At 31.2% G+C, this 26952-nt stretch overlaps 1 protein-coding gene across 2 annotated transcripts in view; it reads left to right on the top strand.

Annotated features, from left to right (window-relative positions):
- Positions 1 to 26952, top strand: part of LOC116775706 (ribosomal protein S6 kinase alpha-4-like) — a 44839-nt gene that overhangs the window by 2435 nt on the left and 15452 nt on the right. The window contains exons 1-6 of one of the 2 annotated variants that reach the window (XM_061525194.1): positions 2268 to 3341; positions 7639 to 7707; positions 18109 to 18242; positions 19399 to 19483; positions 23243 to 23358; positions 23706 to 23894. In XM_061525194.1, the coding sequence (XP_061381178.1) occupies positions 2927 to 3341; positions 7639 to 7707; positions 18109 to 18242; positions 19399 to 19483; positions 23243 to 23358; positions 23706 to 23894 (1008 nt within the window). In that variant the 5' untranslated portion in view covers positions 2268 to 2926. Of the gene's footprint in view, positions 1 to 2267; positions 3342 to 7638; positions 7708 to 18108; positions 18243 to 19398; positions 19484 to 23242; positions 23359 to 23705; positions 23895 to 26952 lie in introns of those variants that run through there. The other variant, XM_061525192.1, reaches the window with a different exon arrangement.

Below are 26952 nucleotides of genomic sequence, written 5' to 3' on the forward strand. Positions count from 1 at the left end.
TCGTTCAATATAACGATACGTGCCGCTTTCGAGGGCGAAGGTTTCTTCCGCATCAAAGTTTATCATCTCGTATTCGTTACCATCTAAGACTATGCAGATTTTTTCTCATGTTACAAAACCTTATAACATGTTGGATGCAAAAATTAAGGCTTTGAACACAAATTGTATGTAACCTAGATTCTCTTTATATGATAAATCCAATTAGTTATCGTATTATAATTATGCTCTGTATGATTATTATTATTGAAAATAAATAATAGTTCAATGTCAATAGACTTAAAAATCGAATGTTCAAAATAATATTTAGTTTTATATGACATTACAAATAGTTCATTATTAGGGGTATTTTCTCTGTTCATTCGTGACAACATACTTTAAAATATTCAACATGATAACATTTCAATGAGATTTAATTCAGAATCAACTATAGAAATTATTTAACAAGGATATGTTATTAAATAGACACAGATAATAAATGAAATCTACAAATCATTGCAGCTAATAAACTTTCACTGTCACATTTTAACAATACAAAGACTTGAGTAACAGAAATATGAAAACTGGGACAGACGTTTTATAACTAAAACAATTAACGTACAATCAAATTATATATGTAAGTGAGTGAGTGAGTGCTTTTATGTCTAATATTCACTTTTGAATATATTGGTTATATTTCTAATAAACACGAATGAGATAAAAACCTTTTATATGATAATCATGAGATATTTATAATTTATTAACACAAAACAATTGAATATAGTTTTCATAATAATAAGAACAAAGTTAAAAATTCGCTAATTAAAGTTATCTGTGCTAACGGTTTCTTGACGCGAATTCAAAATGGCGTTGGCGCTGTTTAAAATCACAGCTGTTCAATTTCGTTATGATTTACACGTGCTTTAAAAATTTATCGAGTGATAGATTATTTTCACTTTGAGTTATATATGTCATGCATCGTAAACGGATTATTTTTTATGTATTTTTAGCTTTTTAAGTAGCTAAACTAGAAATAATAACTAGTACTAGCCTTGATAAGATATTTCAAATATTTCGTATTTAATTAAAATATCACGAATAGAATTAGAAATTATAAAAGGCGAGTATGTTAAATTATTTTTAATTTTTATATGAACTTTATATTTGAGATTTACCTAATAATTATGTTGATTATTTGACGGGAAGCATTCCTACGAGCCAAAAATCGACCCAGTCTCAATGTAAGAACGATGTCTATCATGGAAATATACTAAAAAAATGTTTGAATTAAGAAACTCTAAATATCGATGATACATTTTTTTTTGTATTGGATTACTTGATTAAAATTAACACAACTCAGTTAATTCTTCAGTTTGTTCGTGGCCATTTTAAGCACTACTTACATAACACTTTCATTAAGACTTCTTAGATACGGAGTCTTTGAAAATCACTAAAACAACAATAAAATCATTATGAGTCATAGACGTTCATAAACAAACATTTCCTAGAAAATAATACTTGCTATTACCTAATTAAAGTATATGGTGATTACCAGAATTACTTTTGTTTTCCATTTCGTTTCCAACAGCGGTAAAGTATCGATATTACACTTTACGAAATCAACATGCCTATTGCCTAATGACGAAAGAAGTTGAAAAGCACAAACAAGTGACTGTTTAATAAGTTCCATTAGAAAAAAAAAATGTTTTCCTCATCGACCAACAATGAGTATCGCCTATTTAACTTCCAAGGCAACTTCCAATATTATAGCAACAAGTTTATAAATAATGTACAATTATTATCATAGGTGATATTGAATACAATACTTCAATCCCTTTTTTAATTCGAACTCTTCAAAGAATATAGAAAGAGATGCGAGTAGTTTGGGCTTTCGTTATGCTCTTGCATAGCCTGTCTCTTTCTATTCGATAGATAAGCGATATTTCTGTCTCGTTTTGTTTACGTCCATGAAACGGTGACTTTGTAGTACACAGGAGAGATAACGATTGTTATAATGGGGGTTCTTTAAATAGTTCAGAGCTGTAGTGTTCAACGATAAGTAAAAAAAAAGACGTCCGTCGACTATTTTAAAGGACATGTTCAAATAAAATAATAAGTATAAACGATCATTTAAAAATAGTTTCCTTAAACTTGACTTTTTAAAAAATTATATTTTTTTCGTATATTCTACAAAAATGATTGTCAAATAAATATATTTTATGATAAATAACTGAAAGCTATGTTTTATCTGTATTTCTGTCATATACTGTCTGGCCTCGTAAATCGTATCGTAGTGGGGGCAGCGCCTCTCGCACGTCGCACGGTTTCTATTTTGCGTTTCTCGAATTCAGTTTAGTTACTTTATCGCGCCGAGTGGAGCGTCATTCGCGCAAGCATTTTTTAATTTATATACATAGTGTTTAGGGTAGATTTTTTAGGCAAACCAAACATTTTAGTGTTAGTGAAACATACATAATACAAATTGTTTGAAGTGTTTAACGGACTGTAACGCTAGTGTAGTGATCCTTTTATACGAAACAAGCATTCGGATTGTCGTGGAAGACACCATATGAGACTAGGAACTAGGCTGTGATCATTTTTAAACACAAGAAAGCAACGTAATAAAGTGAATATAAATTTGACATTTCACCGATGCGAAGTAGCTGCGAGTGACATTGACGTGGTGGAATCACGTAGGCGCCCCCTCGGTTATACACAGTACAGTTATATTGGATTTTTAAATCGGTCGGATATTGTCGCAGCGGCGCCCTCTGCAGACTGGAGTCACTTGAACTTTGCACAAGTCCACTGCAGGTTTGAGTATGGTCGCGAATTATATTACGTGTCGTGTTTACTTTCGATACATTTGAAACAATTCAAACTAAACAACGGTACTCGCTAGCGCAGTCTGCTGTGGTGTCTGGTCTACATGGTGTTGAGTGATTGAACCATGGCGACTGCAGAGATGAGTCTGCCTGACAAGAAACCAGAGCACGAGTCGGGATATTACGAAGGTAGCGACCAGGAGGGCAGCATGGAGTGCGGGTGCCCTTCGCCCGTCAGTTCCAGGAACTCCTCACACTCCACCAAACATAAACATCGGCATAGTCACAAGAAGAAGGTGCCCCCAAAGAAATTTAAATCCGATCAGCCTGTGAATGGTCACATCCATATAGACAAAAGTGTTGAAATTGTTGAGTATACAGTGAATGTGAAAGATAAGGCCGATGAACTGGCTCCGGTTGCTGGTCCCAGCAAGCGGAGTAGTTCTGTTGAGTTGATCGGAAGCACAGTCCCACCTCCGGCTAGAGATTCTATCGACTGGAACCTCGTTGAGGCCAGTAAGATTAGGAAAAGAGGAAAAGGTTGGTACACATGTTAAATAAACTTGAAAAAAACGTAAAGAACTTTTTGATTACCTTTACCACAACAGTAAAATATAATATTCAATCTATTTCGCTTGTCAAACATATATACTTGGTATGCACACAAGTTGAAAGATAATAATAGTCCAAAGATATATACAAAATTATTTAAATTATAGGTTTCATTATTTAAATAATTTTGTATTAAAATCTTTTTCAAGTTAAATTTATGAATAAACAAAACTTATACTTTGAATTTTGTTAAAAATTTAAAATTATTTATACTTACTGTAATTCTTGGCATTTTAATGTCTAATAATAATAATAGTACTATATATATATATATATTTGTAGTTTTTAAGCCGTAACAAGTTTCTAACTGGACACTAAAATAAGTAAATTTGTACTTTTGGTAGCTATTTTTTAAGTAGTTATCCACAGTGTGTCTAGGCTGTGTCTGAATAGAGGAAAGATTGTTTTTATGTTATGCAATAATTATTCTACAGCACACACACACACAGACACACACACACACACATATATATAGGTGTGTATATATATATATAATGAAATATTATTCAGATATATATTTATTGCAATATAAATAAAAATACTTGAGTATTAGAGCTTAAGCAGTGATTGTACGGAACACAACATTACATCACTTATCAGTGAGACTTATTTTTAATACATTCAAAAAATGTCTCACACCTTATTATCTTACACATATTTTATCTCCAAGATATCCATGTAAGATCTTTAATACAATCTACACAAGAAAATTATATTTAAATATATATATATATATAAATTTAAATTATGATAATATAAAATGCAATGTGATTTGTAGTTTCTGAGATTATTTTTATATTTATGTGTACACAAAATTGATGAATATATGAAGATAATTATCGTTTCTTTAGAGATATTAAAATAATATCACAAAAATGCTAATGACATGAAAACATATACATACATATATATATAAAGCATTAGGTATATATACAGTAATTGCTATATACATATATATAATAGGATCAGAGTGTTTGAAATTAATAAAACAATGCTCTTTTATAACAATACTGCAAGACTATTAAATGTCTAAGAACAGATAAAATATACTTAAATTATGCTACAGATTATATACATTAGAATTTAAAAAATATCAACATACAGAACATATATATGATTATCGTAGAATATATTTAAAAAAACACACTCATGACATACAAATTAATTAATTTTTGTGGTCATATATTAATTTTATGACTGAACAAGATGTATATAGATATTCTACATAATTAATTTAACAAAAAAACTGTCAAATAAAGTATAAACATTTTTGTTTACGAAAATTATCAGTAACTTAGTATAATTAATTAATATTTTATAGGCATTATTAAATGTGTTGTTTACATTGAAGTTAGTTTTCTGAACATATAAATTTAAATGTCCATTTTGTTATATTAAAAAGTTATTTGCTTCCCAATCACCTATATTATATATATTTAATGTATCTTCCTCTTGTAATAACTAGAAAAAATATTTTCAATACATATATTATGTGATATTGATTAATAAGACATCCGTTTATTTACAGAATACAAAAAAATAATCAATAGATTACATTGAATTAAATGTAAAAATATATATAATATAATATATTATGGAAATGAAATTTAGTGTACATTTTTTATAATATTGATGAGAATTAATCAATTATAAGATAGTTTTGACTAAAAAAATTACTATATATATATATATATTGTTATGTCAATCCCTAAACATGTCATTTGGTCCATCATCCAAAAATTTATCTCGATTTCTGTATTAACCAAAATAACGCTGTCAATGTGGAGACATGCATTACATCAATTGTTTTATTATGGTTAATATAGAAAGCTACTATTATATATTATATTGTTTTTAACTGACAAAATTCCATGTATCCTAAATTGGGGATATTATGCAATCAGAATTAAATTTTTTGCTAGCATTTAAATTCTATTTCAAATAATAACAAGCTGAACTAACTATGTTTATAAAATTGTTGAACATATAAGTGTAAACCACAATAATCTGTGAGGTGTCTCCTTGCTTCTTATATCGGTAAACGTATTGTCCACAAACATCAGTAATTATTATCTGAAAACACTTTTAATCTTTATTAAAACAGTTATTTACTATATGTTGCCATTACACAGATTTTCATTTTGAGATAAATTAAAATGGTCTACAAAATCCTTTGACAGGATGTTATAGCAATTAGTAATTATATATAGATATATATATATATATATATATATATTATGACAAATAGTGAAGAATTTGGTGTTTTTCATTAATTTAGCGAACTAATCACCATTTACAAGTACAATTTTCTAAAAAAAAAACGTAATAAAATACTATAAATTTATTATGTAATATTAAATCAGCGAGATGAGAACGAAATGATGGAAAAAATGATTCACAAGAAAAATATTTTTTTAAGGAGTCTTGTTTGTTTTAATATTATATACATTGACTCACGATTTAAATATTTATACCAAGTTAATGAAGAATTTAAATGTTCCTAATTAATTAATATCAATTAACGAAATAATTGCTAATTAATTAATTTATTACTAAATTACTGATCAATTTAACCTTTTTAGTTTCACGAGTATGTAAAAAAAAATTTAATATAAAAACGGACTTACCCTTTAAATGTTGTGTAACGATGATACGTGGCAGGCATTTGATCGAGTTATCAATCGTACGCGAAAACTGTGTTACGTTATCAAGGAAAATAATTAATTAGAGATAGCTAAGAATAAATTCAAGGGTATTAGCTTTTAAATGAAAAAAATAGCATCGAAATCTGTTTGAGAGCGGAAGACGTGGACGTCAAAAATATAACAATAGTCTTTATGAGTGAGGGTTCAAAAAATTGTAAGTCATTTTGGTTGTATGTGAAGGTAGACAAAGTTTTAGATATGTGCTTATAACAAAACTGACTGATTTTTATACATAATGCTGACTAAGTTATTTATCAGATATACCTTATATATATATATATTAAGATATATTTTGCGGCCAAACTGTATCTCTCGAAACGTCACTGACGTGTTTACAAGAGCGTTCGAGATTATATACATGTATATGTTGCTTTAGTATAATTAAATATATATATATAAAAAAGATTTGTAATTTTTTTAATTATTATATATTTATTAATCTGTAAACATTTTGTTTTTTTGTAAAAAAATAAAATTGGTGACAGATTACTTATGATTCAGGAAATATGCAAGTATTCTTAATTATGATGGATTTTTCCATTAATGTATACAAATGATTTATTGATATTGATAAAAAGCTATTTTATTACAATATATTCTCGTAATGTATATATATATATATATATGTTTTTCAACATTCCACTTTCTTAAATTTTCTTTGACCTTCATAATATAATTTGTTACGTTATATGAACAAATAATTACTATATAAGCCTGAAAAATCTCATTATCTCGAAAATTCTGTGAAACTTAGGTTAGGGATAGCCTGAATTATTTTTAATTTTCAACCAATTTAAAAATAAAATCATCTGTATATATGAAGTTATAATTTTTTTATGCAAAATTACTTTGGTCTTGAATCATGCTACATTTAATAATTAATGACTTAATTGATTAAGTGTTTTTATATAATGCGTGTTTAAAATTTGAGTCAAGTTTCAGATAAGGTAACAATTGATTTGAGATTAAATAATAAGTGTACTTGAAATATAGAATTCACATAACTATTCTTATATAGAAAATATACATATATATATATATATATATTTTTATAGTGCCATCTCTTAGTTTAGTAGCTATATTAATCTAACAGACAGATATACATTGAGGAGAACCTATCATAGGATTGCTTATTTTTATCAAATGTAATCTTTTCTCATACATTTGTAAAATATACTTTGAATGTCAACATCGTTTAGACCATTGGGTCGTTGGACCTTTGAGTTTGTTACTATCAACTCTTAATATGCAAACGACATCTGTCATAGAATACATCACTATACAACAACAAACAGAACAGCTATTCTTATATAGTTTTGTCTTTATAGTTAAGATTTTTTATGTCTGATATAATATATATGTATATATATATATATGATTATATAATATTTTTTTCCTGTAATACTGCCTGTAAGATGGTTGATCTCCTTAAACCTCTAACCCGAATATCAGAGGGAACATATAGACGTACATATGCGTAATTTAAATGTATGTAATTAATGTGACGTATTTTGTTTCAGTTAATTTGAACAGTGCATCCAAAGTGGACATCTCACATTTTGACTTGCTCAAAGTTTTAGGCACTGGCGGTGAGTTTTTATATATATTAAATTTTTCATATATGATTTACATGATATGTATGTGTGTGTGTCTACTACATGACCAAACAAAACCTACTAACCTTATAATATAGTAACATAATGCTTGCTATGAACCTAAATCTATCAAATTAAAATCTATATAGTTTAAATGTGTAAAAAAATCATGGGATATTTTTAATTATTATATATATAAAATATTTCCGGTCAAAAAAAACCTAAGGTGAAATCACAAAATAACTGAAGAACTTATAATATGAATGAACGTATTTTTATTTCTGGTAAAAAAAAGGCAGTTAAATTAAAAAAAAAATTTTTAGTCTGCATACTTAAGGAAGCAACATTAAATATGTTGCTGCCTTCTCATTTAGCAACCCAAGCAAAACATATATATGTGTATATATATGTATGTATGTATGTATGTATGGTGATATATGACAAATGAAAAATATATTATCATGAAACAATGAAAAGAAATATATATGATTAGTTTTGATTGTAATTCAATAATATTAGGTGCACCCAATTTGTTTTACTCTCTAAACGTTGTTCAAGGCTGTATTGATAATGTCCTGCACTACAAGTGCTATCACGTATATATGATCAGTGTACACGAATTTAAGTAGTCGACAGTTAAATTTAATCATATATATATATATATATATAAATTTCTTTACTAACCTCGAGCCCCTACATTAATTTGTAGCTCACGTTAAGCCTTATGTACATTCCTAAACTATTTGATGTCTCAGTTGACGTTGAAGCACTCACCCAGTGAGGTTATTAACCTATCACGTGCGCGGGGGAATCCGGGCGGCTAGGGTATAGCTTGTGTGTGTTTTTTTTCCTCTCCTATATGTGGGTTATTTTTAAAAGTATTGTACTAAAGATATCCGGCGTTGAGATAAGCTGTTAAGAGGTGTTTCCGAGCGGAAGGTCTCTTGGTTAGCCTTATGCTCTCAATATATATACCTATATATAACTAATATAACGAATCGGTGAGTAAGTCAGTGTGTTTATCGCTGTTTTTTAATTATAAACCGTATTACAGAGTAATACGATCTAATTCTTCATACGTTTCCGTTCCGTCGTTTTGTAAACATTCAAAGAAACCAACAAAATTATTTTAAATAACCTTTTGTTTACGCGACTCGTGGAAAGCACCGGCCATGATGAAATTTATCCCCACGGGGGTTCGCTAAGAAGTGGAAGACTTTTTATTTGGCTCGTGTTTTATTATGTATCAGAAACCATAATACCTCGCTAACGAAGTTGGTTAAGATACAATTTGTTATGTTTATAATTAATATAACGGTTGAGCAAGTGTTTTATATGAAGATATTTGAGTAATGGCAAAGAATATCCATGCCTGATCGTTCTATGTCCATTTTATGAACATTATTTTTTTATTACATTTCCTTGTTCGGAGTCGGTTAACTTGTGGTGTTTGCTATTATAATATATTATATATAATGGTAACGAATTAAATATAACATGGCTATAATGATTTTCATATTGAAGTTTCGCGTTGTTGTTAATAAATATGTATGAAATGAAAAAATATTTGTACGAGCTGGAATTGAACCCAGTACTGCTGGAAATTCCAGGTGCATCAGTGTTATCAATTAATGATAATTAGATGTATCAAACCATTTGATTATCTTACTGATCGATCCTAATCTCTTATCGGATGCTGTGTTAGCTATTACAGATTTTGTGGCATTATAATATATGCATTAGTAACTGTACTAATATTGTCAAAACTAAGTGTTTGTTTGTTTGTACGCTCTAATCTAAAGAACTTTTTGTTCGCATGAAATAAATTTTTACTATTTTTAATATTCGATATATTAAGAAAACTTTACCAGATTACGGGATACGTTTATTAGCGACGTGGAAACCGGGCCCATAGCTAGTATATATATTTGTTGAAACGATATGATGTATCATTTACTTCTCCATTTACCGTTGAAAGTTCCATCATAATCGACGCAGCCGTTTCGCAAACACGACCGCTGTAGCATTAACAGCATAATACTTAAGTTAAAACTAGATAAGTTGAGGTTTTTCTTAAATGAAAATCCCCATTTATAACAGGAAGTTAGCGAGCTTGGGTACAAAAAAACTCAAGAGTACTGTTCCACGCAATACGTTACCTGCCGTTCTTTGAACCTTGTTTTTTTTTCTAACTGCTAACTTTTAACTATCATAGCTAACTACTATAGTTAAAGGAGGGTGCTCAGTTACTGTGACATGATAATTAGAGATTATAACAACGTTAATACGAAATAATCATTTATTTCATAATAAGCATTAATCTTATATTTCAATTGCACAATAATAAAGTTTTATTAAAATGTGTCTAGCATTTTATACTTTGGCTTGTTATTGATGATTTTTTGTGGAAAACAAAGAAAAGTTGTATTTTTTTTTTGCGTTAAATAAATTATGATATAGTTATATACTCACTTATCTGAATATTTTTCCTAGAAAGATGTACTTACAGAAAAGGACCCAAGGGACCTAAATATTATTAAGAACCTTGCAATATAGATCTTTCATTAAATATATAGCCCTGTAAGTAGTACATAGTTACTTTTTACTCGTTCCTGATAACAATATGAAAATCACACCAGATCTATAAATTGAATTTGTTCCAAATCTTTAGAGATTTCGTTTCATTTGATGTTGGATACTATTAATTTAATATGAATTTTTGCTATTCTTAAATACAGAGTTTTTTATACGAAGGACCATACTTCCTACTGATATTATAATAAACAGGAACACGATTGATGTATGTTGCTCTTTCGTGCGAAAACTACTGAACGGATTTAATTGAAACCTTACACATATGTAGCTGAGAGATTGAAATAAGACATAGGCTATAAGTTATCTTGAAAATCCGCGTAGTTTACTCAGAATCAAGGCCTAACAGTTGTGTTGGGTATGAGGTGACATAACACACTAAGGAGGTTACTATATGTATTTCTTAAACACGCTCTTTATTTCTCTCCGATCCTAATACCAAGGTCCACGCGGACGAAATTGCTGGCAAATACTAGTATGTTATGTAAAACGATTTGAAACCTGTAATGTCAATTTCACATCCGCTATGCAATATTAAAACTAGTTTCGCTCCCCGGCTACGTGTCCTTAGTGTGATGTCTCGTTGATCGTTACACGCCTGTAACAGTTTGAACGTTTTCTATGAATGACATACGTTCAAACTGTCAGTATCTAACTCAACATCCTGTTGTGTGTGCGTGAGTTAGTTCACGTACGATATAACTGTAACGTCGACGTATTCTGTTCCGACCACAAATCCTATTTAGCTTTGGCCGCCGACTCCGCTCGTCACATGTAAGAATATGGCTTTAGACTCGCAAATGAAAACCATCCATAAGGATGGGGAAACAGATAATTTATTTCATAATTTATATGTATATACTATCTGTTGCGGTATTTAAATATAAAAGTACATAGATAAGTTTGTTAGCATATATACTAAAACACACACACACACACACACACACATATATATAAGCCTTAGCCTGACTTGAGTAATTATACGAATTAAGATACTGATTTCTGTTATTGACTGTCACATACAATACTTTTTATTTCGCGTAAGCCTTTTTTTATATGAATAAAAAAACAAAACAATGAATCAATTTTACTTGCAAGTTTCCGGAGTAATAACCTGTGTTACATGTATGTTGATTTGTCCTCTTACTCCTAAACTAAACGCCGTACATACATTCCAATTTCAAAACAATTTTTTCTATATATACATATGTATATTATTAAAAATTAAAATCTTGTCTCCGTTTATAAAATAGCATCAAGTCCCTTTTTTTTCGCCACCATTAAAATAAAAAAAAAAATATTGAAACTATTGAGAGGGTTAACTGAATCTGATTGAATAATATTATATATGTCATAATGATTTGCCTGTTAGATTCACGTATGGTATGTTCTTAACCGACTTGAAAATATAATAGGTTCTGTATAATAAATTTATAAAGTTATTATACTATTAAGATATTTTTATATCTTCAATGATATTTGTTTTCTTGTATATACGAAAAATTTGTTTATAATGTCCCAAAAACGCAGACGGAGTCGCGTGTATTGTATAGTTTGAAATATGTTTGGTCGTAGTTTATAACATATGTACTGTAATGTTTTCATCAGACGTGTAGAAACTATTTGTTAATAATTAAATCTGTATACAATTGCTTTCTTAAAAAATTTTTGTTCATATTAAAAAATTGTTCAAAAAACTATTTAATTCTGACGAGGGTACTAGGGCATCATGGGTATATCGGAGTGAAGATCCGCCGCGTCGGGTCATCGACCCCCGAAAACTGGCGCGTAGCGGTGCCCGGTCGTTACCCGTCCTTAGAACGCCTCGATTTTATTATCACCTGGTACTGTTGTCACCGTTTTATAATCAATCTGTGGTTTTTTTTTCTTAAAGTTTGGTTAATAATGAAATCATTCATGATTGTTCCATTAAAAAAAATTCAGTACTCACTACAGTAATGTACTTATCTGTTTTTTTTTTTTAATTTATTATGCAATAAGGCTGCGGTCTATGACTATGCCAATGTATTAATATAATGAAACTATTAATTAATAGCTGTTAAGAGGACATTATGACTACCTAACTGTTTAAAACAGTTGTATGATATTTACGAACGCTGACGAAACCTTCCGAATGGATTCTATCTCTTTCTCTCTCTTTTCTGATCATCCATCTCACTCCAATGGAATTATACAGGCGTGTGGAGTACCTGACCTGGCGTATCCTAATATTGTAACTTTAACCGACATCAGAATGAACTGAGTATGTCTCGTTTATTAATTTTATTTACGATATCTTTCTTATTATCACAGTACGTGTATAATTTAAAGTAATCTATAGATGGACATGCCATCAGCTTATGTGCCCTTTTGGAAATTTATTAAATAATATATATATATAATGTGCAGTGTATTTTTTAAGAAAATTAATCTATTTAAATGTCTAATAAAATTAGGTAAAGTGGGACATATTTCTATATATGTATGTTTATATGACAGTTAAAGTTAATGACGTCATATCCTCATTGAGATCATTTATTAGTGAATCAAGCAGTAATAGTCTTACATATAACAGTTTAGTGTGTCTCCAAACTTTACTTGTGCACTGCTAATCAATTATATTCTTTATGGTGAATAACTTAAGGACTGGTTTGTGATGTAGAGAGAACATGATGTGTTTGTTTTTAAAAACCACTGAACATATTTAGATGAAACTAATCGTGTGTGCGTCGTTATAAAGAAACACGCATAGGCCACTTGTTGTAACGATCCGGTGGTTTTGAGAGAGATTCCCGTTCAAAATATAGTTGTAATAATTCACTATACCGAATCATCCGACTTTGCTCACATTCAGCAGCCTCCCCGGTCGCGACGTGTAGTGTAACAGACATCCACACACACATAACGCCCGTACAGTCACCAGGTGCGTTGACAGATGTTGCCCGCGGGGTTGTGTACCCTCGATATTGTACTAGGCATTATATTTTTTTTTAAATTCTCGTCTCCTTCGACAAGTCCGTATTCAGAAATATCATATTATGTATGTTCCTCTTGCTTTGCTCGTGTATTTTAATGGATTTTTACATTACATTGTACATTTTGAAATTACATTTATATTTATAATAAATAATTTAATCTATAAAACGCTATCAATGGATTCATATATACTTTTTAAATAGATACAACACAGCTATGTGTGTAAACTATAACATTGAAATGAAGTTAATATTTCCGAATTAACTACGCGGTTTTAATTATCATGTTAAGTACATAATCCCGACGTTTCGGTTACTTTGCAGCAACCGTGATCACGGAGACGAGATGAGTAACATCATCTCATACGCGCAGTAAAACCGAAAATACTAGTTTAATTTATTCTCTAAAGTTTTAGATTTAACTATAGCATCGCTTATAATGGTTATCACGTGATGTTCCCTGAAAGCTTTACTTTCATTTAATCGTTACATGTAACCGACTGTGGCTATGTCAAAAAAAGTGTATTGTGTTTTTTTGTTTTGTTACACCAACGAGCGTCGAATGAATGGCTTAGCAACAGGCACATACCTTCCGAGAAAAATGCGTTGATGATGTCAGGAAATAATTTAAATTTAAATTAATATTAAGTGTATAAATATTATTTTTATGGATAGTTTTTTGATGTATAATGTGTGTATGTATGTATGTATGTTTCCTACAATCTACTTTTAAATACGCCTAAATCTACATCTACTTTACAATCAATAAGAGGTTTAAAAAAAGCTGTTTCTAATTTTTTTTTAAATCTTTGTCATCTTAAAGAAATCTTCTCAACTTTTTCTAAATTATAAGTACAGTTTTTAAAGTCGCTCTGTGAGATTTCGCCAAAATACAGTTACACGACATAGATTTATCAGCCAAGTTATTTGTCCTATGTTTATTAATTTATATATATATATTAATATTCGTTTAAAAGTGTTCAAAGAATACAGAATATGTAGTAAAAAAAAATTACACTCAGTTAATAATATAAAATGTGAAAGTTTGTGAGGTTGTATGTTGGTCTTTCACGCAAAAACCACTTAATGGATTTTAATGAAAGTGCACACGTATATAAGTTAGAGATCAGGATAAGTCATAGACTGAAAATTATTCTGAAAATCCGTGTAGTTTACCCAGGACTTAGATATAACAGTTGTATTGTGTACGAAGTCACGTGACGCACTATAGATGTCGCTGACGGAAGACGGCATATAATTAAAACACTATTATTTGTACATAATCTGTTATTTTTTAAGTATAAGTCCGAAAATAGTTACGCTCGTGTCTGTCGGTTCAAGAGACTGTTACGCAACGAAGGACGTATCCTCGGAAGGTCGTGGTCCGGGAATTTCCAAAGTTCACCTCTAGGGTTTTAGGGTTCACGGGTTCAAGACTTGCCTCTGCCCTCCTACATGTAGATTATCAATGGGAGACATTTTATAAGAGTATTGACTCTCAAAATTTACGTCTTGAACAGACGTCTGTTTCAACTTCAATAACTTTCCCCGCTTATGAACATGTATTTTGGTTAAACATAACCTTTTACCCGAATCTGTGTTAGTTAACTTTGTTGATAAGTAACTCACCCATCCAAGGTCGGACCTCGCGGAGTGTTGCTTAACCCGCATCACTAAACAGTTGGCGCCGCTCTATTGTGGTGTGTCATTATTCTTACAATTAGTGTGTTTGTCTATTCGTTCCCAACTATACACTGAACGATATGTAATGATCATTTTAGACAGGATACTTCATTTTAGTTTGATATGTATAAACTATGGATGTGAGAATAAAATTGAGTATTTTTTAATATAAGTCATTCGACTCGTATATAAATTAACGAAAATGAACTTCAGCCAGCCCAGGTTCAATATTCCTATAGCCGGAGTCCTTAATCTCTACTAGTGACTGGCCTCGGTGGTTTAACCTTTTTCGGGGGTCATTTAACTTGTTCTGATACGGTTTTTAGGCCCGAAACGCATTGGTTTTTTTGGACGGTTTTATATATTATTGTAACAGTACTACTGATACGACGATACATATGTGTGTGTGTGTGTGCGTGTGTGTGTGTGTGTGTGTGCGTGTGCGTGTGTGTGTGTATGTACATATATATAGTAATCAATGTTAACAGGCGATATTTATAAGTAAAGTTTATATAAAAATGTTTTAATGTAAAATTCTAGTGCATATATTATTCATATAATGATAGTAAGTACTTGTTATATTATGTTAAAATTGTGAGATGAAAAGTTTTTCATGCCCGGTTCTATATTTAGTGGTTTTAATTTTATTTAATTACAGCAGATTTCATTATTTTGACATTCACTTGACCTTCACAATGACCCCCCCAACGCACATGTGTTTGTGTGTTGTGTGTCTGTCTGTATGTTATTTTGCATGATCTAATTAACATAGAATATCCGCCCGTCGTCGCTCCAAGTGTTGTACTCTGATGTGAAAATCGTTTGGAAGATTGATGCATTGGTTATACAACGTATTGATAAGTGTTTATGACATGTGAAAGGCACACACATACATACATGGATGTGTGCTCGTTACGATATATACGAGTTTTAAGGAAACGAATTATTTTCACATATAAAATGTTTTATCTAACGCATCTTATATATATATATATATATGTTTGTAATCTGCTGACATAAAACCATACACACGAAACGTCATTTAACTTTCAGTTTCACGGTATTTTTTTTCTTTTTTGTAGTAAACGTCAAAGCAGACGTGCTCTCTATCGCGTCAGTGTCAACGCACCCGCTATGGTTTATTTTGCATATTTATCAGCGGTCGTTTTCAATTGTGTGGCCGATGCTAAAACGAAACGTACCCGTAAGAATAGACGTATGTTTGTCCGTAATGTTAACTATTGAGTTACATCACCACCAGTTAAGTAGTTTTGGAGTAAATCACATAGATTGCTGTAAACCTTGATATTTTTTTATTTCTCGCCCACTACACCTGTACCATAAGGCGTGGTGGGTTAACATTTGTAAAACTTGTCTGTAAGCTTCGTAATTCTCATAATATGATAGAGACAGAATGATATTCGGAAATGGAACATACAAATATAGCCTTAAATTATAATTGTTATGTATATAAAGATCAAAATATTATTTAAAAATACAAAAACGAAGAGAAACTATAAATGTATTACGACATTTTAAATGTAAATAGATTTAAAAAAACGGTGAAAAACATAACACACTCGGTGAAAAACATGCACTGGGTTCATTGAACTTTATCGTTTAATCATACAGATCTTGGCGATAATGATATATATATTGTAATATATGGATGTGAAATAATAATAGTGTTTTCAGCGTACGGAGCCGGGTGTAATTGTACAGTCAGATTAATACGTAGGTCGTGTTAAGCGGAATCAGTGCGAAAACATCTTGGCAGGAGCATAAGGAAACTGATTATAACCGATGTGTACTTGGAGTTTTGAGAAGTCGAAAGTGAATTACTGATGTGAATGTGACCTTCGTTCGTTTTAATATTTCAACTAAATGAGGTATACTCGTGTACATGCATGTACATATGTCTGTGTGTATATATATATGATTTAAAGGATCCTCTATGTATAATATTTTGTTCAGTTCAGTCATGTGTATATTTATAGGAAATTTTTATTGTAATGACGTAATAAAATTAAGAGATGTAAGGTCGAGGGTAGTTTCGGAGTTGAATGACCGGCCTAGGATGGCTAGGATGGCTAGGTCGCGAGCAATCATCGACACGAAGCCTCTGGGTTTGATGCACCCTACGTCGAAATGTAACAGCTGTTCTGTAGGTGACCGGCTTAATGACCCGGCAGGTCAATGAACTTTGTTTTTATTAGACGTATCAAATCTCCTAATCTATTTGCATCTATATTATATACTGAATGTATATAAATATATGTGTTTACCTAATTGAGTAATTTATCACATGAAACTCGTGTATATGTGACTGGAACGTTTGTTGTGCTCATATAAGTGTTGAATACACGTGGTTTGTTTGAGGGTGTCGGGGTGGGAGTGACGTCGTAGTATGATGAATATGCTTTCGTACATATTTATCTCCCGTTCAAGGTATATAACAATAAACATTAATAATTAATTTTCTAACAAATATAAATTCCTCTTGATTAGTCTTGGAGCACGTCCATCATCACGTTCATTATATCTAATGGGATGGTGAGAAGTATGGCCACCATACAGACGACCTACCGCAAACTTGATGGAATAAAAAAAAACAAAATGGACGCCCATCCGGCTCGGGGGGGGGGGTGTCCGGTTACAAAACTACCAGCTGTTTAGGACGTAACCGGACAACAGCACTAGAACCGGTTACATCATGATTGACCATCTCCGAACCGGATTCAATACACTGACTTAATCCGACTCGAAGTATTGAAAATATTATGAGAGCTTTATCAAAATCTGTTCAATGAGGATATTATTTTATCCGCGATTTTTATTAGTTTAAAAATAATAAAATGTTTGATATAAAAGATGATAATAATAGTTTATTGTTTCAATATAAATTCGTTTACCGTAAATATATATTAAGCTAAGTTAGTGGGGTGGTTTCGTAAATATTACTCTGATTTTGAAGAAGATATCGCTCGTTCATATTACATATAACATTATGCCTTTATAATACAAGTTATTAGTATATATAATCATATTAATATTAAACATTTAAGACGTACAAATTATAGTTTTAATATATTTAAAGGATTATTGTTATGTTGTTTTTTATATATATAATGTATGTTTGTTTCAGCGTACGGTAAAGTGTTCTTAGTAAGGAAGAGATGTGGTGTGGACGAGGGTAAGCTATACGCTATGAAGGTGCTGAAGAAGGCCAGCATAGTGCAGAAACTCAAGACGGCGGAGCACACCAGGACGGAGAGACAGGTGACTGACCTTGATATATATGTGCTGGTGAATTAATTTGTGTATGTCTATATGTTACGGTAAAATATGCGAACTGCTACTAACTAGATAACTAGAGCTAGCTCTTGACCGCGACTCTATCTGCGTGAACGTCAGAGTTGTTCTCTGTAATTACGGCCACTGCTCTTTATGGTTCCACCGTAGTAGTTTCGGAATCGGGATAAAATTCAGCCTATGTCCTTCTCCAGGCTTCGATCTACCTCTATACCAAAATTCATCAAAATCGGTTCAGTTGTTCAGGCGTGATACAGGCGTGATTACAATAGTTTTGATGAGACCTTAAACTGTTTCGTATGTATGTATGATTTTATTTTTTTCTTTTCGTAATAAATAACAAACAAAACTTACATCGATAAAATTACACGATTTTAATTAAAAGATATATATATATTAAATGTTAATTTACTATTTTAATACGACTCCTCATACTCCAGCCATACATAATGATTGCGTGATATATTTTTCTACTGTACCTTTCAAATTATCATCTAAATATATATTTTTTATTATTATAAATAATACATTTATTTAAAGTTACACTGGTAATCATACTACAAGTTTTTACGTCACACTTTAAGTGCAGCGTTTTTCAATTTTCATTCATAAATCTCTTAACATTATAGTTTTGACGTTGTTATATGATTGAAGCTTGGAAGCGCTCTTTATGTTGTGTGACGACGGAGACATGATAAGGATAAAATTTTAGATTTTATACAATTTTTATAGAACACTAACAATGAATTAGATTTGTAATTGAATCATCATTATTCCAAGTCGGTTAACAGTATGAGCTAATCTATGTACGCATATCATTACGTTACATTGTAGGTAAATTTTTACTTTGTTGTTAGCGCTGTACGCGGACGTTGAGGTAATATAACACATACTAATCCCTGGTCCAGCTATCAAGCACGTCTGCGAAGAAGCCCCTCAATATAAAATGATTGGTGGTTTCATGTAGAAAAGGATTGGATCGATTTTCATGTAACTTGTGTAGTTTTACAAACGGTGATGATGAAAAATTCGTTAAAATAAATGTATATTGCCTTAGTTTATGTTATACTAGTATATATGTTTGTGTGACACGTCTAATACGACGTTTGTCTTCATCCCTCAGGTCTTGGAGGCTGTGAGGGCCTGTCCCTTCCTGGTGACCCTACATTACGCCTTCCAGACAGATGCCAAGCTACATCTCATACTCGGTGAGTACGATATGACGTGTTGTAATAAAATACGCGTAGTATTCCGAAAAATATTTGTTTCATTTAAAAAATTCGTAAAGTAAAATTTTATTCAGTATGAGTCTACTATATGTGTGTAGTCGTGAATACTTACAGTTTCCTAGTAATGGTATGAGATTCGGTGTGTTGTAGCAAGCGTGTCCAATTAGGCACCACATTGATCGATAGTAGACCCCCAAGGTCGGGGGACATTAGACTTACAGACGGTCTAACATTTACTTTGAATCAACATATTAACTATTTTTCACTAATAATCTATTCTTTTTTTTTTTGTTATTGTTGAAAAATATGTCTGTATATTTTATAATTAATATTCATACAGTCATCGTGAGTTAAGCCATTAAAGTTGCTTCTATTAAAAACTTGTTTATCAAATTGAAATTGTTACACCTAAGCTTTGTTAGTTAAAATTCAATGGAGCTGTTTGGATTATCGCTATTTGTTAGAACAAATAAATATTTTTAATTTCAAGGTTACACAGAATTTAACAGATATAGTAGAAAAATGTGTTGCCCACAAAAATTACAAAGTTGAATTCATTGTTAGCTGAATGGTGCAAGCGTTGGGCAACGAGTCCCAATTCACTAGACCTTGGCACACAGCTGTGTGCAATACTTACATACTGACTTACACGATATTAAAATAATATATATTTATATATATATATATATATTAATTATCCCTCTAATCGGCTGAATGAGATGGATAACTGCATTTAAAAAGTTTATAAGCAATTTTGAATTTGGAATAAATTGTCATTTTTTTATGGTCGCCGACTCGTCGAGTGCAATATTTGAAAATGGAATTCTCAAATATGAATTCATTTAAAGCGTTCTCATTTTTAATGTTATAAATGCAGTTGATTTGAATTTTAAATTAGGAACAAGTCGCTTCAAGAGCTATAATCTAATTGTGTGATATGTATATTATATTATTTTTATTACTTTATTTCTTCTTTAGTTCTCTCTGTGCGCTAATTATTCTGTGCTGTGGACCTTGAATGTATATTTTTCTTTATTAATAGGTAAGTCATGACATTGCCGCCCTTGACACGTCTCCGTGTTGATAAAATGGCCGAATTGCTTAACAATTTTCGATACAACAATATAAGAGATTAACAAACGGTTTGATAGTGTTTGGCAACGTTTGTAAGAATTTTTTTTTTATTACTACAGGCTACTTAAATGAACCGAGTTGACTAATTTAAGTCTAATCTTCTGGACCTACATTAGTTCAATAATTGTATTACGAACTAAGTCTTCCAGGAATAATATTTCTTTGACTTTACCATAGCATTAGTAATAATTAAATTACTTCTATTATTTTAAAAAAAATGATTTAAAATGACAGTTTTAAATAGATCATATATATATATATATATATATATATATATATATTTTAATAATTTTGACAAAACTATTCCCTAATTATGTTTATTATTTCCATTCCGTACATTCTTTTTGTATTTTTTCCAAACAGTTTTGGTATCCATTGTTCTCGTATGTAACACGTGTGTAATGATTTTGACTGTGCATGTAAGTCATAGGCGGTTAGCGTTCCTATTTACCTAATACCTATTACCTGTCATATTTAAGAGGTGATAAAATTTTTATTATTTTAATTAAATATTTCTTTGTTCCTCAAAATAACTATGATAATTTTAATTATATGTATATTATATATACCCCTATCTGTCTCCCCCTCTCCTCTCTCTCTCTCTCTCTCTCCCTGTCCTTAACAGCTTTTCATTTGAACCGTACATCTATTGAACACACTAACTGTTGGGTAATATCAATCTTTTAACAACAACGTTTGATTTGTTGAACAGATTAACGTTATATACAGTTAAATTAATAAGATTTCTTGGTTATTAATTATTATATGTAACCCTGTTGAGAGTCTTAAGGATAATTTATATATATATATAACTAGTTACGTTTTTAGCATACAAATTATATAAGTACTGGATTTATAATAATATTAAAATGATTAATTTTGATATATTCCCACCTTTATATAACTTTTACGTACATTTATATTAAATTATAAATAATTTGAGTTTTATTAACTAGGAGACGCGATGAGAGACAATTTTATTTTCATGAAACGATTTTAAACGTGGGATGTAAGATTCCTCTCAAATATTGAATGGCCGGGTCAGGGTTGTCTGTTGGCCATTATACAAACATACATACAGACATAGCAACATACAGACATAATTAAAATGTCGCTAATAAATCTCACAAATAAAATATCCTTACCATGGACAGCATTGTCGAACTACACACGGACAGTGTTCAGTTTATCAATCACATATCTAACTTGATACTATTGCGTGACAAGATTTGTTAATGATAAACTGTCTGTATTGAGTTTGGTGATGCGGACTAATGGTAAGGACTAAGGATTTTAATAAATCTACTGATTTATTATAAATATAATCGTGCATTTATGTATTATATGTGAGGTAATTCTATGACTTTCGCAAAATCAAAAGTTTTAATATCTTGCGCTAAATCTATACATTAATTAAATTGGTAAACAACGCTGTTACTGTTGGTGAAGCGTTTGATAGCTAAGTGCATACTGTATGCTTATTTCTTACTCTTCACTTCATACGGATAACAAGAAACGCCTCGTATACAGTGTGATTTCGAACACTTGTGGTAAGCGTTCTACATACACTGTTAGATGAATGTGATAACTGATAACATTGTTTTTATTTAATCAAGTGAATTGTAAGGAAATATAATGTAAATGATTGTTTTTTTTCCGCTTTTATATAAAAATTTAACTTATTATTATACATATATACGTTTGTAAGGTGCATTTGTCCCCTAAGCGTTAAGTTGTATGCGCACTCCTTGGCTTCCCTTGTATAAGCCTTTTTTAAATCGATGGCGTCTAGTACAGACAGCATGTTAAGATGAAATAACCTATTATTATTATAAATAAAAATTCTTAATTCAACTCAACAGCAATATAGATAAAATATAACATGTTTTTATCGATATAGGAAAAAAAATAAAATTGTTTGTTTTTTTTTTGCTGACGTTACACGGAAAGGGTAAACAATTTATGAGAGGCGAATAATTTACGTCTTATTTGAAATTCACTCACCGCCGGGGGTTCGCTGTTCGCTGCCCCTGTATTTTACTAATCACTCTAAACATTGTCTAGATTCTAGATAGAAATGGAAAATTAATTGCTGGCCGTGAATTTAAAAACGTCTGACTACGAGTGAACTTTTATATTTTTATACTTTCACATCAATTCATTTAGGACCATCCGAAGAGATTGGAACCAAGCCTTTTGTGAATAATAAACAAATATAATGACGCACGTACGACCATTTAAATTAGAGTAGTTTTATGATTTACAGAAAAAATATCAATTCATTCTTAAAACGTGCGTCGGAGGCAGCCCTAGTGGGTTCCTATCAAATTTGGTTAGATAGAGAGAGGAGCTTGGACGGTGGAGGTGAGCGTTTAACGCGCGTTAGTTAGGGGCCCTTAAACCTACACCTGGGTCGCAAGTCCCGGGCACTGTTGAAGCTCCTCTCCCTGCAACGCGATGGAGCCGGCACACGCACGGTGAATCCATAGAATGAGGAGAAGTTTTGTCTCCTACATATTCCGTCCTGAACTACTGAACCTGATAAATGACTTTCCGTGGACCCTGGTAGACTAGAAATATCTAGAACCTTCCTTATTGTTCTAGACTACGTGGCCGGCGGGGAGCTGTTCACACACCTGTACCAACGAGAACACTTCCACGAAAACGAAGTCAGGATATACATCGCCGAGATCATACTGGCGTTGGAACAGCTGCACAAGGTTAGTGAGACCTGGGGTTGAGGGGCGCGCCTGTGACGAGAGAGGTCATCCTTAAATGAATTGTTGTTGATCAATTGAACAGCTCTCCTTAAGGTTGCTGTGATGGCGAACTGTGGTGGTGGTGTCTGCGTTTATCACCGATATGTGTTAAATGAATGTATTCCATAGACTCGGTTTCTTTCACAACCAGCTTAATAATAAAATTTTGGTGGTCAAAAAATTCTTTTAAGCGAAAAAAATGGGTTCCTTTGATCTTTGGTTACGAGAATATCTATTGACTTCAAATCTAAAAAGAAATTTTCATCATATATATGTATGTATGCTATACATGTGGTGTATTCCTCCAGCTGGGCATCATCTACCGCGACATCAAGCTGGAGAACATCCTGCTGGATGCGGAAGGTCACATCGTGTTGACGGACTTCGGGCTGTCCAAGGAGTTCTGCGGCGGAGAGAGCCGCGCCTACAGCTTCTGCGGCACCATAGAGTACATGGCCCCGGAGGTCGTGAGGAGCGGCTCCCAGGGACACGACATAGTGAGTACACGCACACACACAACACTCACACACAAACACACACACACTCGTTTTATATTTTATGTTTTCACTAGTCTTAATTCATTTTTAAATTATGATTTTCTTTTTCTAAATAATTTACACTGAAATAATCTTTTGTTTAAATTTGGAACGTCATTTTTATTTTGTAATTTTTTTTCATTTTTGTTGTTTTTAATAATTAAAAAAGAAATAAAAATCAAATTTTAATCGATACCTTAAATATTCGATTAAATCTGTATTATTCGAGTACTGTTTGATAAAAATATATTAAATTACAGAAGATTTTCTATATATAGATGATTGGTTTATATTAAGACTCGAGTCTCCCACATGGGCAGACAAAGATCGGATCAAGTAACTATTAAACAAATACATTCTAATACATTAAATAAAAATATTTCCCTGAAACTGTATTGATGAAACTATGTCAAATGTATAGCGGGATCGGTGGAGTCATAATACGGATGCTCTCATAACATTGGGGATCATATATATATGTTTGTTTATTTGTTACATTCCGGTACACGAATTTTATATTAATTTAAACTTTGGCTTTAAATGTATGTTTAAAATCCCTTCACAAAGTCTGTAGATTATGTTTTTGATTATAACCTGTTTTTAAGTTTAATATAATTACAAGTTAATAGTTTTAATGTTCGTATGAAGTTTAATCTTGAAGTAAATAAACACTATGTTACTTATCACGACGTTGGAACGAGTGAAAGTCTGAACGTATATATGTATATATATTTATTGTTATGAGACATATTACGCGACAGACAACGATCTATTTGAAATAAATTAATTTTCTGTAGCCGTCTTAATTGTCAGAGGCCGTGTTTCTCGCGGATGTCTCAAGTGGGCCGCATCAAAATAACTTGCAGTGTTTATCCGCGCCATTTTATTATTCACATATCATCGATACACTCACACGCGCAGACACTATACATAAACTATAATAAATATATTATAAGTTAAATTATTATTTTAAATCGACGTTAAATTCGCAATATAAAACCAGTTAAAATTTCACAGCCGCTCCATTTTCTTAGAGCGTCGCGGCGATATCTTCTCTCTCTTTCGCGGGCCATGGCCCACTTACCAACTGTGACGCTAATTCGGCTATAATACAAACAAATTATATCACACAACGAACCTAACGGTTCATATTTAACTAATGAACTTTCTAATTCTGTCGAATTATATTGTATTACGGTTAAATTATATGACTTTATAATGTCGGTATAATAGTTTTAATTATGTGTAAGAAGGTTTTATATTTGTGTTAATTTGTGAGAAATATTCAAATGCTCCTGTTTAGAAATGCGTGGATTAATAGAAATCTTCAGCGAAAATTAATTTCGTAACAAAAAGATCCGCATGAAACTAAACAGCCGAATGAAATATATCAGACTTATGATGTATTCAGTATTTATATGACAAATGCACGCGGAATGCGATGTTTGTTTCGTTGACCGTCTGTGATACTTCGGCTGTAAGGTGATCGTATTACAAGGACATTGGGTTCAAATTAGCTTACGTTATAGAGTCATATGAAAATGGAAAGGTTTTTTTTTTAAATTTTATGCGTTCATCAACTGGCCAGTGAAATTCATTTCTTATCTATGAAACTATATTCAAAAAATGGAACACTTATCTGCGATTTCATTCGCTGAAAGTCCATCGCTAGAATGTTTAAAAATGGAACGCAGAAAATATTCTATTAGATAACTTAATTACATAACATAAAAAACTACTTGTACTTATTTATTTTTAATTAGTGATCTTGTAACATCTAGAACGTCGGCTGTTTTACTGTTTGGATGTGAGTCGATCGCGAGGTATGTAGCCGTTGTAAAACATATATGCTGATAATTTCTTATATTTAAAGAATTAATCAAAAACAAATAGTTTTTTTTTTAATACAAGACGCTATCACTGATGGTATCATGTCACCTTCAGACGTAAATAGAGCGAGATGCTATTATTAGAACGCTGGTGTGCGAGCGAGATGGATATGAATATACAGTTTTTTATTATAATTAAAAAATAATAAAACAGAATTCATTATATAATTTTCAATTAATATTATATTGTACTGCATGTAAAGGTTAGGGTAGTGTTGCATTAATTAGTTATTATAAAAATCTATTTTTTTTTTGTATTTTATTCTTTTTTTATTCGTATAATAGTCTTCTGCAATGTTTTTTATGGACGTTATGTATGTGTATGTATGATATATGCAAGTCTGACTGCACGTGTCAGTAAACAGTCATCAAGGTATGCGTCTTTGTGTTCTATATATAAATTTTAGATAAATTTTGTTTGTTAAATATATCAATGTAATGTATTGAGAATGATTCCTTGGTTTTTTGTTTTGTGAATTGGGATATGAAAAGATTAATATCAACGATTTCATAGAAGTAGGTTCTAGTTAATGTTTGTATATTCACAAAAATATATATTACGATAGTATGGAAGTTAAGAAATTACTTATATATATATATATATTAGTAATTTCGTAACCTCAAAAAGATAGCATGTATGTATAATGTACAGTTTGTTTCGACTGTTCTAAGTGAAAGTTTTTTCTTCAACTTCAACTTTTACGTTTTCTTTAATATCAATTCTTTTACTATTTTTTATACAATATTGGCCGTTCTAGTGTAGGTACATTACCTTGAGTTATACTCAACGCTATTTTATTTTATTTTCATGAGAATAATTTACATATACTAAAATATATGTCTACGTGGAACGTGTTAACTTACTAGTAGTCTAAATGCGAAAGTTTGTGAGGATGTATAGACGTATGCTGCTGTCTCACGCAAAAAATATTTGGACTACTTTGAGGAAACTTTTCAATAATGTAGTTTAGACGTCAGAATAAGATAGTCTGTTATGTACCTCGGAATTCCGTGTAGTTCCAGCGGAATCAAGGCGTAACAGCTGTATTGTGTATGAAGTCACGTGAAAGACAGACTGTTTTTTTTATTATGGTCTATACGTTATTCAGTAATATGTTAGGTGATAGTTA

The sequence above is a fragment of the Danaus plexippus genome, chromosome 27 (genome assembly GCF_018135715.1).
Source record: "Danaus plexippus chromosome 27, MEX_DaPlex, whole genome shotgun sequence".
In the NCBI taxonomy this organism is placed as follows: Eukaryota; Metazoa; Arthropoda; class Insecta; order Lepidoptera; family Nymphalidae; genus Danaus; species Danaus plexippus.